The sequence below is a fragment of the Bactrocera dorsalis genome, chromosome 5, assembly GCF_023373825.1.
Source record: "Bactrocera dorsalis isolate Fly_Bdor chromosome 5, ASM2337382v1, whole genome shotgun sequence".
Taxonomy (NCBI): domain Eukaryota; kingdom Metazoa; phylum Arthropoda; class Insecta; order Diptera; family Tephritidae; genus Bactrocera; species Bactrocera dorsalis.
In genome coordinates this window covers 12,836,970-12,850,611 of record NC_064307.1, presented here as the reverse complement: position 1 = coordinate 12,850,611, position 13,642 = coordinate 12,836,970, and the positions used below count along the sequence as shown (strand labels likewise).

General features: G+C 37.9%; 2 protein-coding genes across 2 annotated transcripts; one reads left to right on the top strand and one right to left on the bottom strand.

Annotated features, from left to right (window-relative positions):
• Positions 1-7,329: 7,329 nt before the first annotated feature.
• Positions 7,330-8,053, top strand: LOC125778703 (forkhead box protein D1-like). Its single transcript, XM_049457750.1, has one exon. The coding sequence runs from the start codon at positions 7,370-7,372 to the stop codon at positions 8,051-8,053; it is 684 nt and encodes a 227-aa protein (XP_049313707.1). The 5' UTR covers positions 7,330-7,369.
• A 1,902-nt stretch (positions 8,054-9,955) lies between these two features.
• LOC125778702 (forkhead box protein D1-like) lies at positions 9,956-10,627 on the bottom strand. Its single transcript, XM_049457749.1, has one exon. The coding sequence runs from the start codon at positions 10,625-10,627 to the stop codon at positions 9,956-9,958; it is 672 nt and encodes a 223-aa protein (XP_049313706.1).
• Between the last annotated feature and the right edge of the window lie 3,015 nt (positions 10,628-13,642).

Genomic DNA, 13,642 nt, shown 5'->3' with positions numbered 1-13,642 from the left:
GTTAAGTTCTCGAGTGATGTTCTGTGTGGAAGCCAAAAGGTGACTGATGACTTTTGCTTTGAAATGTTTCGTTTTTATACTCTAAAGCCGTTCAGTGGTGGAAGGAGTTTGACTTGGTAAAACTAATGCCAAAGTGTGGCGAAAAAATCAAGGTCATGAGAAGGGATTATAACCGACATAATCGACTTAAAAAAATGTCAAAAAGTCTTTAAGTTTAGTATCGCCAGAACAATGGAGTTTGAAAACAATAGCAAATACAAGTTCTAACATAGACCTTACAAATAATAACTATAGAGAAGTTCAAAAAGGCCATCACAGGTAAATGAGCGACACTAGAATAGATATCAGATTACTTACTAACCTTTCTTTTGTTGGTTGTGAGGGACAAGCAGGTAGGCGAATGACGCTTAGATTTCCGTAGTGAAGGGTCAGAGGGATTTAACGTGTGGTATCGGTTCAAGGCAACTGATGTTAGCGGTTATAGAGTAATGTATAGTACTTAATGCCACGTTGTTGGCTTAAGCAGACTTGGTAAAAATAATATTTGCATGATAAAACTTATATTTAGGAGCTTATATTTGTTTAGAGCAGATGTTCGAAAAACATTGGCTGATATTTTGAAATTTTTATTTTTAATCTAATTTAATTTAATGTATAGCCTAGTTGCGTAGTTTCTAAAGAACGATTGGCATATTTTAATTAATTTCTTGGGTTTAATTTAAAAGCAAGCTTGTAAGTCCTCAGTACAGTCGGCTCTCAAGCCAGGTTAGTTTTTACCTGTTCACTGTGTTAACTTTGTTAAGGTGACCGTTTAAATGACCTTGTCTGTCGTATAGTAGAGGCCAAAAGGAGCACTATTTTTTGGTGCCATTGATCGTATAGCTCTCACAAAAGTCATCGCAAGGTCATCTTCTCTAGCTTTCGAACTCGTTTGTTTTTTACCTGTCCTTTACGCACACTTGTGGTGCGATTTGCGGGTCAAGAACAAATACACTTCGGGAATTTAATGGAACAGCAGAGACTACTGGTGTGACCTTGGTGATATAATGCTTGGAAAATACTATTATCCTTTCTGGTGATCATGGTTTGCAACCATATATTGTTGTTACTTAAACTTAATTAAACTTTTTGCAACACAAAAAAACTTGGGCTGTGAATACAAAAAGCTGCAAAGAATAAGTCATGGGCTTTTTTTTGGCTTTATTGGTGAATATCGAAGGAAAATTTGACATGCCTTGTACACAGTGATCTCTTTAAATACTGATCCACAATGGCCCAACATTTGGATCAATATTTCGCTACTCGCAGTGGGGTACTAACCCAGCTCTAACACTGTTACAAGTACTGTTACTATGTTAGATCGGCATAAGATTCAACACGAACAGAACTGTGGGAATTTGTTCATCTTTACGTATAGTAAATCGTATCAACGGCAATTCTTAGCAGTTTGGAGGTCAAAGTGGGATCAGTATGGACTGTTTTCAAAAAATAGTACAAGATCTTGGAGACCACGGATGTGGAAACTATTGTGAGTTTAGTTTAGAGGGGAAGAAAATAAGTATCTACAAGTATATTAATTTTAAAGTAATAAAGCTGTGCGATAAGAGTGGTGATTAACGGGGTTTTATAGACTGATTTGCTAAATATGATTTACTTTAACACATTTGAAAAGCAGAAAAGTGGAAGAGGCAATATCAGTGCGGGCACTATACAGGAAAAAGAAACAATTTAATCTTTTACTGCAGCACTGGTCCAGCGCTAACATTTGCCGCAATAATAATAAGATCGTAGTTTGAGGAAAAGGCAATTGCTTTGCAAATCACCTAGAAAAGGTATTTCAACCTAAATGCCCAAAGAACAACTTTAAGTTACTAACTTTGCCCAATACCTCCAAGGTGTCGCGAAATCAAGAACGCTTTACCTTAAGGATTGCATAAAACTTTGGAGTAATATTTAAGAAACAAGAAATTTCAGTTAAAGTAGCAGACTTCATATCAGAAGAACGAGCAATAAGTGCTGGTGTGTCTCATTGTACCGTACTAGGCACAACTCTGTACATAATATACATATATAGAAAATAATTCAAGAACTACTAACGTATTGACATCCACTTTCGTCGTTGACACAACTCCAGTAAGCCGTAACAATTGCCCGCAGCTCTTAACTTTTGTCGAAGAATGGCTAGCCAACTGGCGTATAAATATTAATGAGGAAAAAGGCAATCATGTTACATTCTCGCTAAGATCAGAAACGCGTAGGACAGCTAAAATTAGCAATGACTTAGTACCCCAAGCTAATAAAGTAACTTATCTTGGGATTCACCTGGATCAAAAGCTCACGTGGCAAAAACATATATCGAGTAAAATAACTTGCATGAAGCTAAGAGCAGTCAATTTAAATTGGGTTTTAAACAAAAATTCGAAGCTTAGCCTACACAACAAAGTCCTGTTATCCAATGCAATCATAAAACCGATTTGGATGGATGGCATTTAACTGTGGGGTACTACCTGTGCAACCCACATTGATATAATACGTAATTTCCAATCTAAATTGCTTAGAACAATCACGGGTTCACCAAGGTACATGCGTAATGAAAACATTCGCAGATCTTGATATTCCTATGGTAAAGATGGGGATAGAGTAAGCAGAATGAGATATATTTCTAAACTTTGCGAATATCCAAAGCCATTGGCTAATGCCTTGGTAATTTCCTACAATCAAACACGTTTAAAAAGAAGTGATATATCGGCCAACTAGAGAGCAACGTTCTACCAAAAAAGCTCAACCACATTCCAAAGTTTCTTTAGTTTTAAATAGATTTTTACTTACTTTTTCGTCGCTTGATAAAATTGTTTTTCAAATCATTATAGTAAAACTCAATGATTATTCTGCTCTTCTCTATGTATTTGATGTAGTTCACAACATTTTCACTGTTTTAACTATTCCCTGTCCTCTGGCAATAGTAGATCCATATTTTGTCGATGACCACAAAATGATACAGAAACTTTTTCCGATGTCGCGTCGTCAGCGTGGCGTCAAAAAAAAGCCAATGTCGTGTCAAAACATATTAATTACTTGTAAGTAAATCATATTTCATGTAGTAAGAACCATGTTAGTAGCATAATAATAAAGCAGCGCAATTATTTTTTTACTCTCTTAGCTCTTTCTGCATATTTCGTTCGCATTGATTGGAAAAGTTTTCGATAAAGCAACAAAGGCATATGTATTTTGAGCTTTTTGCAAGCAGATACCTTGCGGTGAATGACCATATGAAAGTGCGGACTACTAAACTTTGCGAGTAGTCAATAATTTTACAAATACTCTCACACAATCATACACATACATACATAAAAAGACATATACACATATACAAAGGCGTGTAAACATTTAACTACAGCAAACTCCGGCAATATTCAATCGAAGCGCAGGCGAGTGAAGTTTTGAATAAAACACCGACAATGTTGCACACCACATTTGCTCCCCCCCACAGCACTGGCACAAGTGCATTTTTTTATTGCAGTCAGTTGCACAGTGATCGAATTGTGTGCAACGCGATATTGCTTGCGAGTTGTTGGCAATGCTTTTGCATTTATGTATGTTTTATACCCTGAACAGGATATATGCAGTTTGCCACGATGTTTGTCATACTAAAAATATCTGATTTGGCCATGTTCGTGTTTATATATGCGAATGAATCTCGCAGTTTTTCAGATATCGATTTGAAATTTTGAACACATTCTTTACTCACTTAGAAGCCGCTTGTTTGTTGAAATCGCCGATAACGGAGTACTAAAACATATAGCTGCCATACAAATTGACCGATCAAACTCTAGTTTTTGAAGGGAAAACTTTTTAATTTGACCAGGGTTGTTCAAGAGCTTTGGCCAAGGCATCGCAATAATCTTCGAAAAAATTAGTCCGATCGGACTACTATTGTATATCGCTGCCATTCAAACTGATCGCTCGTAATCAAGATAACATTAAAAAAATGTTATTATGACATAAATATGCGCCTGTAAAGGGTATTATAGCTTCGTTGCAACCGAAGTTAACACTTTTTCTGATTTTATTTGTTGGTGTGTGTGTGAATGTTTTAGTGCGCTTCCAACTTTCATATGCATACCCATTGTGAGCGCATTGAAACAACAGCTGCTGGTGCCGCCGCTGCTGTTGCTGCCATTATTACTGCTCTTGTTGTTGTGGTTGTTGTTGTTGCAGTTGCTGTCTGTTGCATATAAACTATTCCACTCGCCTTTGTTGCTCAACAGTGCCTTCAAGTGTCCGACGGCTGAGCTATTTGCAGAAACTGCGCAAATTTGCATAGCTGAGTTGGCTGTCGGCAACTGTTGCTTGTTGTTTGTTTTCGATTCCCTTTCACCCCTACTTTCTTCTGTCTTCCATTATTGCTACACTTTTATGCATTACGCTGCTCTGGAAGTTATTAATTTCAAGTAGACTGCTCGTGGAATAAACTTGCTCACGTTTAAGTGCCGGTAAATATACAATTTAAAAAGTCCGGCGCTTAGTGGAGCCACTTCCCGGCTGAATTCTGCAATCTTCTACTGGCGTAAGTAGATCGACGAGTGTATTTGCTGAAAAAATATGAAAGTAGAAACTAACTTAGCAAGAATATGCTTCAAGAAATGCATAAATTGGAGCAAATGCAAATGCTGTGTAGACTGTCTTAGTGGTGTCTCGTTGCCGCTGGAGTTAGCTAATATGAGGAATTGAAGCACTTCTTTTCCTAATTTAAAAGAAATGTAGCCGATGAAAGGAAAGTCGATAACACCGTGTCCAATATTTCCCTTGGGTCCTACGCCAATAAAAAAGCTTCAAAGTTAAGTGAAAAGGAATCGATACTGGAATCAAGTTTGCGTACTTTTCCTACCGAAGCTCTTCACAAAATGTTTAGATTTGCATGTCAAAAAATTACGCAGATTGCATCACATGTGTACAACTTTTATCAACGGAAAACTGTTGGCTTTCCTTCCATTGAGTAGAGACTGCCGGCCGGCAGTAGAGAGAATACGCTGCGCAGTACTATAATCGAAGCGATGGCTTCTCAAAGACGACGCATTAGCATGCTCACTGTTAGACTTATGCTTTACGTGGAAACTGTCCCACAATCTAGCGAATGGTGTCCAAAAATTTATTCTACTGAAAAATCCAAATTCGTTTTGTATAAATAAACTTACTATAAAACTTTTGTCCGTAAAATATCCGCAATATTCGTTTTTTTCGGCTTTCTAGCTGTGCATAACCCCTTAAGACACTGAAAGCCATCCCAGGCGAGGCTTGTGACTAGAAAATTGAAAAATTAGATTATTCTGTATAGCATCCAAAAGAGTCCATTTTATTTACATAATCATTAAAATTTACTACAATCACATATGAACTTTGAGTTTACCAATTCTAACTTTAAAGGTTTTATTAAAGAAATATCGGACGCACTCGTTTGTATTATTTTAATTTCGTTCCTTCGTTTAGTTTTACTTTCTTTCGGGCCAATTTCTGTAAAATAGCACTTTAAACTTTTCGAACTTTTCTGAAAGCTTTGAACTCAAATGATGTCAAATAACAGACTTGAGATCGTTGAAAATGTCCTCTTAACACTCTTACCTGTAAAATTTCTACTACAAAATTTTGTGATTAGCATTAAGGAAACTGAGAAGGATCGATTACACACCATGCTAAGTAAGTGATTACAAAGGAAAAACACAATTTTTTTTAACTTTTTTCCGTTTGTTCTATTATATAATATTATTAATGATCTTAATTCCCTGCTATAAACTTAATCAAATATACTCTCCAACTCTGACGTATAAAACTTCAAGTCAAAGGCTGATATTTAAGTTTAACATATCCACCAAACTTTTAGTATGCTTTTCTCTTAGCACCAAAATATAACATACCCCAAATCTCTCCCCAGATACCTACCGACACTTACTTCGATTCACTCCATTTCACTCAGCAATTATTTTATACCTGATCATGCAGCCTCAAAAAATTGTGGCTTACAAACGCTTACGTATGAAAGTATGTAAATATGTATCTAACTGTACTCAAACTCCTTTATTCATCCGGCTGCAGTAATTATTCGGTTGCCACGGATAATACCCTAACGAACAATAGCGGTTTTACGTCACTTATGTCAGGAATGTTTCGGCCTTGATGGCAATGTTCTTCAATGCGGTTTTCACGCTACTGTAATTGCGGGTTGCATCAGCTGTAATACTTTTTGATGTCCTTGACTACATAGCCATACTTTTCATATAGGCTGGAGGTTGTTTTATACAATTCTGGGATCAATAAAGCCAATGAAACTTTAGATTATATGAAAAATTTTTCAATATGCATGATCTCTGGTGCACAAACGGAAATATGGAAATTCAAAAAAAAATTTTCAATCATCAGTCATATATCACACAATATACTTCTTTATAAGTAATATATACATATATATATCCCGCAATGATTCAAAACTGCTCCATCCCACACTATCACAGGGGAATATACTGTATTGTCAGAGGTATGTAGGTTATTCTAGTAAATTAGATAACCAAGGTCACAATGTGGCCCACAACTGCGGCCTTAAAACCTAGCCGTTTGTTCTGAGGTCACCATACTTCATAAGTACAGCATAAAAAATATTTTAGAACAATACATTATGAAAACAAAAGCTAGCTTTTTTCAGGTAAAAGATCAATGCTGCTCTAAATGACTTCTGTAGAAAAATGTACTATATTGTCTGTACTCCAAACTTCTTTATTGTCAAAGCTTATTAAAGAAGTGCCTTTTAAAAAGCATAGTCTCTTTTACACAATTAAACTTCATCGGTCAATCGAGTGGCCTTGAAAAGTATATACTCGTATTTCTGGATAACCGCTAGGTTACCTTGAACATTTACCACACCGAAAAGCTACCGAACATCCATTACTAAGGCATAAGCGCCATTCGTCTACCTGTCCCTTAGTTAGATCACCAAAAGAAAAGGTGAACTTAGTACTCTGATGACCGAGTCGGTGTCGCTGTTTTACCTGAGATGACATTTTATACTCTTTTTTATATCACCTTCTATTGTTTTTAAATTACATTGTTCTTGCTTCACTAGAATTTACAACGTCAGTCTTTTGACTTCGGTTTCATAGGTTGCGTCAGCTTAGATCTCCTTTGTTGACCTTGATTTTCTGGCCGCACTTTGGCCATAAGTCGGAGTTAACCCAACTCTTTGGGATACAGAAATGCTTTAGGGTATAAAAAGGAAAATTTGTAAAGCAAAAGTCATCAGTCATCTTTTGACTTCCGCACAGAATATCACTTGAGATTTTACTTAGCTCATAACCACTCAGCTCTCCAACAGTTATTCGCAATGGCCCAACATTTAGAATCAAGCTTCGCGATTCGTAATTTGTTAGCGAACGATGACGGCACCAACCCAACTCTGACACCACCACCATCTGATATATCCATGTCACCGAACGAATCGATGTCGTCTAACGAAGGAAACTGCGGAAATCGTCCCAACCATACATATAGCGCTTTGGTGACCATGGCGATTCGCAGCAGTCCTGAGGGTAAACTGACTTTGAGTGCTATACAGAATTGGATTAGTGAAAACTACCCTTACTACCGAAAAGATGAGCAGGGCTGGCAGAATCAGATAAGACAGACACTGAGCACGAACTCACATTTCCTGAAAGTACCACGACCTTTGGGCGACCCCGGACGTGGTAACTATTGGACTGTGAGTCCGGAAGTGGCAGCAGGTGGTATTGCTGGCAATGAATCTGCATTTGGGCCTTTACTTACGGGCGTACCTCATCCCCAGTTGCCGAACGCAGTCTATTTCCCCACGCCACAAGAAATAGATGCCACTCAGCGGGCAATGCATGAGCAGCAGGTGTGGCAGTTCCATCAACAACAAGCGCATGTATTGCAACAACAACTACTGCAACTGCAACAGCAACAACAGCTGTACGATGAAACATATCGACAGCTGATCTTTCACCAGCAGCAAATGGCTTTCTTGAGAGGCCAGCAAATTCCTACTTAATTTGGATGCTCTATTAAATGGCGTGTAATATTAGTTGAAATATTATAATATAAGTTTTAGTAATATTTTAAGTTAATAAAATGTGATACAATTTTATAAATGGCGGTTTCTCGTTTTGACGTTCAGCAAGTGGTAGGTGTTTTATTGGTATGGTATGGTCACCGACGTGCCGCATCTCAGGAGCGAAACCGTAGTCGTTGTTGTTCTAATTAGAGCAAGGTTGTTGTTTCTGTGTGATCAAGAGAGAATACTCTTAACAACAACTACAATATCATGAAGGGGGGCAGGACTGTGACTGAACGAAGCAATAATTATGAGTTCGCAGAAGAGGGCATTCTTTTTCCTACTATATCAGATTAGTAATGAGGTGTTCCCATTGTCTTCTATTGTTTTAGCGCTGGACCTCGGGACTTCGCACAAAATTAGCAGAAACTGGTTACATAAGAGCCCCTGTGCGATAATGGGATCTTTTCCGCATATTATAGTACTAAAAATATCAACTGAACTGCTTGCTTTCAGCAATGTTCAGGCTCTTTGAATTCTTTTGTCCAACTTTTGCAAGACTGAGGTTGAAATATTTCATATGATCTGTGAGTATGGTGTAATGGGAGGAACTAACATTAGCCACCTCGAACAATTTCTGGTACGCTGAAAGTGGTTGTAGATTTTTAAGAACCTCTCTTTCAATACTTAAGTGTACTTAGAATTAACAACAACGCACCAGTCGTTTCGAAGTCTGGTCCTTCGCCAACTGGTTTTTCCAACGAAGTGGAGGTCTCCCTCTTCTTCCACCATCGGGTACTGCGTCGAATACCTTCTGAGCTGTTCTCGTCCATTCGGACGACATGACTTAGCTAGCGTATTTATTTGACCATCACAAACTAATAGCTTAATCATGGACAAATAACACGCACTTAGCTTATTTCATATTTTCGCTTAAAAACGAAGTGTGTTGGCAAAGCGGGTGGGAACAGTAAGCTGATATTCAATTTGTTTCAAAATGTCTGATGCGGAGAAAAGGTAAGTTTGAATTCTTAAATTTGTAAACGGGATATTAAATTACGATATAAATATATTTATTTTGTTCATTTGATAATATTAATACAAAAAATTATAACAAATGTTCATATTACTTTTAACTTAAACAAAAAATAAGATTTTGCAATTTTGGTTTGTTTACATTTTCATCTATCAAAATGAACTTTATCGTTATTGCCAACTACTTTTTTTGGAAAAAGCTTAGTTATTCTGAATGAAAAAAGCGATGAACTGGCAATGCCTCTAGTTCAGTATACAAGCTATGATAGCTTATGAAAAGCCAACATTATTATTTTAGCTAAGTCTTTCATACAAAACAATCTAATAGCTTAATTTGCTGGTCACATAAAGCATTCCTTATTTCAACGTCGTCGTTTATCTCATACAGCTCATCGTTCCACTGAATTCGATATTTGCCGCGGCCAATGCGCATATGACTATAAATCTTCTGAAGAAACTTTCTCTTGAAAACTCCTAACGTCGATTTATCAGATGTTCTAATCATCCATGCCTCTGCACCATTTAGTATAACACGACGGTAATAATGACTGACTTAGATAGTTTGGTCAATGTTCGTCGAGAAAGGACTTTAGTTCTTAACTGTCTACGGCAGTCCTTAGCTTCAAACAAGTTTTTTTCTACAAGTTTTTGCCAACTAATTTTTTGATGCAATATTAAGAAGTGACAATTTCGACAAATCATATATTCGTACCATTCCAATAAAATATGTAAAATTTCATAAACTTCAAAACAAAAAGTTGTCATGTTTTAAATAATATCACATTTTATTAACTTAAAATATTACTAAAACTTATACTATAATACTTCAACTAATATTACACGCCATTTAATAGAGCATCTAAATTAAGTAGGAATTTGCTGGCCTCTCAAGAAAGCCATTTGCTGCTGGTGAAAGATCAGCTGTCGATATGTTTCATCGTACAACTGTTGTTGCTGTTGCCGTTGTAGTAGTTGTTGTTGCAATATATGCGCTTGTTGTTGATGGAACTGCCACACCTGCTGCTCATGCATTGCCCGCTGAGTGGCATCTATTTCTTGTGGCGTGGGGAAATAGACTGCGTTCGGCAACTGTGGATGAGGTACGCCCGTAAGTGAAGGCCCAAATGCAGTTCCATTGCCAGCTGCCAGTTCTGGACTCACGGTCCAATAGTTACCACGTCCGGGGTCGCCCAAAGGTCGTGGTACCTTCAGGAAATATGAGTTCGTGCTCAGTGTCTGTCTTATCTGATTCTGCCAGCCCTGCTCATCTTTTCGGTAATAAGGGAAGTTTTCACTAATCCAGTTCTGTATAGCACTCAAAGTCAGTTTACCCTCAGGACTGCTGCGAATCGCCATTGTCACCAAATCGCTATATGTATAGTTGGGGCGATTTCCGCAGTTTCCTTCGTTAGACGACATCGATTCGTTCGGTGACATGGATATATCAGATGGTGGTGGTGTCAGAGCTGGGTTAGTGCCGTCATCGTTCGCTAACAAATTACGAATCGCGAAGCTTGATTCTAAATGTTGGGCCATTGTGGATAACTGTTGGAGAGCTGAGTGGTTATGAGCTAAATAAAATCTCAAGTGATATTCTGTGCGGAAGTCAAAAGATGACTGATGACTTTTGCTTTACCAAATTTCCTTTTATACCCTAAAGCATTTCTGTATTCCGAAGAGTTGGGTTAACTCCGACTTATGGCCAAAGTGCGGCCAGAAAATCAAGGTCAACAAAGGAGATCTAAGCTGACGCAACCTATGAAACCGAAGTCAAAAGTCTGACGTTGTAAAGTCTTATAACGCAACAACAATGTAATTTAAAAACAATAGAAGGTGATATAAAAAAGAGTATAAAATGTCATCTCAGGTAAAACAGCGACACCGACTCGGTCATCAGAGTACTAAGTTCACCTTTTCTTTTGGTGATCTAACTAAGGGACAGGTAGACGAATGGCGCTTATGCCTTAGTAATGGATGTTCGGTAGCTTTTCGGTGTGGTAAATGTTCAAGGTAACCTAGCGGTTATCCAGGAATACGAGTATATACTTTTCAAGGCCACACGGTTGACCGATGTAGTTAAAATGTGTAAAAGAGACTATTCGTTTTAAAAGGCACTTGTTTAGTGAGCTTTGGTAATAAAGGAGTTTGGAGTACAGACAATATAGGACATTTTTCTGCAGAAGTCATTTAGAGTAGCATTGATCGTATACCTGTAATAAGCTAGCTTTTGTTTTCGGAATGCATTGTTTTAAGATATTTTTATGCTCTACTTATGAAGTATGGTGACCTCAGAACAAACGGTCAGGTTTTAAGGCCGCAGTTGTGGGCCACATTGTGACCTTGGTTGTGCTATTTGCTGGAATAACGTCCATACCTACCGCGCCTGGGAAATATTCTTCCGTGAACCCAGAACTAGCAGAAGGTGGTAATAGTAATGTTGGTAAAAGAACTGAGCTTGGGTCATGGATATTGGTGGGTCAGAATACAGTATATTCCGCTGTGATAGTATGGCATGGGGTTGCTTTCAGTGAGCCATTGCAGAGTGCCAAAAATATATTTCTTGTATAGAACTAAATAGTTTTATTTATGACCGATGATTGAGAAATATTGCTGAGTTACCATATTTCCATTTGTGCACCAGACATCGCGCATATTATCCAATTTTTCATGCAATCTAAGGTATCATTTTTTGTATTGTTCTCGGAATTGTATAATACTACGTCAAACTTATATGAAAGGTATGGCCATATAGTCAAGGTCATTAAAAAGGGCTATAGCTTATGCAACCCGCAGCTACGGTAGCGTGAAAACCGCACCGAAGCACAATGCGATCAAGGTCAAAACGTTACTGAGCAAAGTGACTTAAAGAAGTTATTGTTCGTTAGGGTATTACTCGTAACCGTGGCAGCCGTAAAATTATGTATCGTAGGCGAATAAACAAAGGAGTTGAAGGTCTTTATAAGACATAATTTTTTTGAAACTCAGGTACAAAATAGTCGCTGAGTGAAGTTTAGTAAATTGCAATAATTGTGGGTGAGTAGAGATGCCTTTCGTTTCTGAACCCCACGGGGATTTGGCTCACCGTTAGGCATGAGCATTGTCTGAGAGGATGATACGACTCTTAGAGCTTGTATAATTTACAAAAATCAATCAAAAACGAAAGTAACCGGACCGTTGGAAGAAATTAGATTAACAACAGGAGAGAGTCCGATCTTTCTTTAGCAAAACCTTTGGTTGATAGAACAGGACAATTCGAAATTAATAGCTATAGAATGTTGAGCAGTATGTATATTTAGTCAGATTTTGGTCGGAACTTCTCATGTCTCATAAATGAGTAAATACATCTTAAAAGTATATGCTTCTTCTATCATACTTCTTAATTAAATCAGTATTCTTCCCTGCTTTTCGGTCTTTTTAAAACGGTATTTATTTGTAAGCAAATTGCAGGGTAAATGGACTTAAAGTTGCTGTCACAAAGCTTTGTGGCACTGCAGCAAATGTTGCGCATTTATATACGGTTTCCGTTCATTTTTCATTTGCATCATTTATTTCACAATATCATACAGAATTCATATGAACAGTTATGTGTAACTTAATCTGTGTGCTGCGGCAGAGACAAAAGCAAGTGCAAGCAAATAAATATAAAACAAAAATATATTTTGTTTAATAGCAATGATGTTATGCGAAGACTGTGCCACAGTTGGAGTTGGGCCAAGCTTCGCACACAACTTTAAGGCGCTCAGAGATTGTGTGGGCTTCAACTGGCTTCATGTTTATACGAGAAGGTTTGCTTTAGCAGACCAACGATATTGTTGAGACAGTAATACTTTTCACTTCGTACTTTGTTATCTAACGATTTGACTGGGATATGAACTCAAGACGTTTGGTACTTCACCCGAACGCATACACACTTTGTGAAGCGGTATGGCAACTTACTTTTCACACCCACACCCATACAAGTGCATTTTTGTATGGATATGGACGCCAGCAATACAATCCATTTTGAATTTAACCTTTTTTATGATTTCTTACGCGAAATAAGGTGGCGGAAGTGATGTCGTCCGCTGGTAACTGCTGTGTGCCAGCAGCAAGTGGCAGCTCCACACAGCATGTGTTCATATTTCCAAGTGTCTGTGTGTGTTTCGCAGGCATTGGAGCACGAATGATTCAATTCTCCACGGAATGCTGATGCAAGTAGTATGAGCGCAAAAACGCTGAAGCGTGGCTGAGCAAAAGAGAGCAGTGAGTAAGAAATTATTCCATGCAATATAACTTAGCAGTGGGAATTGGGAGGCGGCGAATATCGCAAACATTCATCACAGTAATCATTCGCGGCACAACCTGAATGCAAGACGAATTTCATTCGTTACACACATGTATGTGTGTATGTGTGTTTTGATGCTGAGTCTGTAAACATATGCACGCTTTGGTGGCAGGCTGCGTCAAACAAATAACGTACAGCAGCTTGACTTTTGTACCTTTTGCTCCCTGGAATATTGCAGCGTGTTGCAAAGTGTAAGGCGAATAAAATAAATGAAGTAAAGAAGTTTT

What these genes read in the sequence shown, in the direction of transcription:
- LOC125778703 (XM_049457750.1), top strand. Translation starts at nt 7,370, where the DNA reads ATGGCCCAACATTTAGAATCAAGCTTCGCGATTCGTAATTTGTTAGCG.
- LOC125778702 (XM_049457749.1), bottom strand. Translation starts at nt 10,627, where the DNA reads ATGGCCCAACATTTAGAATCAAGCTTCGCGATTCGTAATTTGTTAGCG.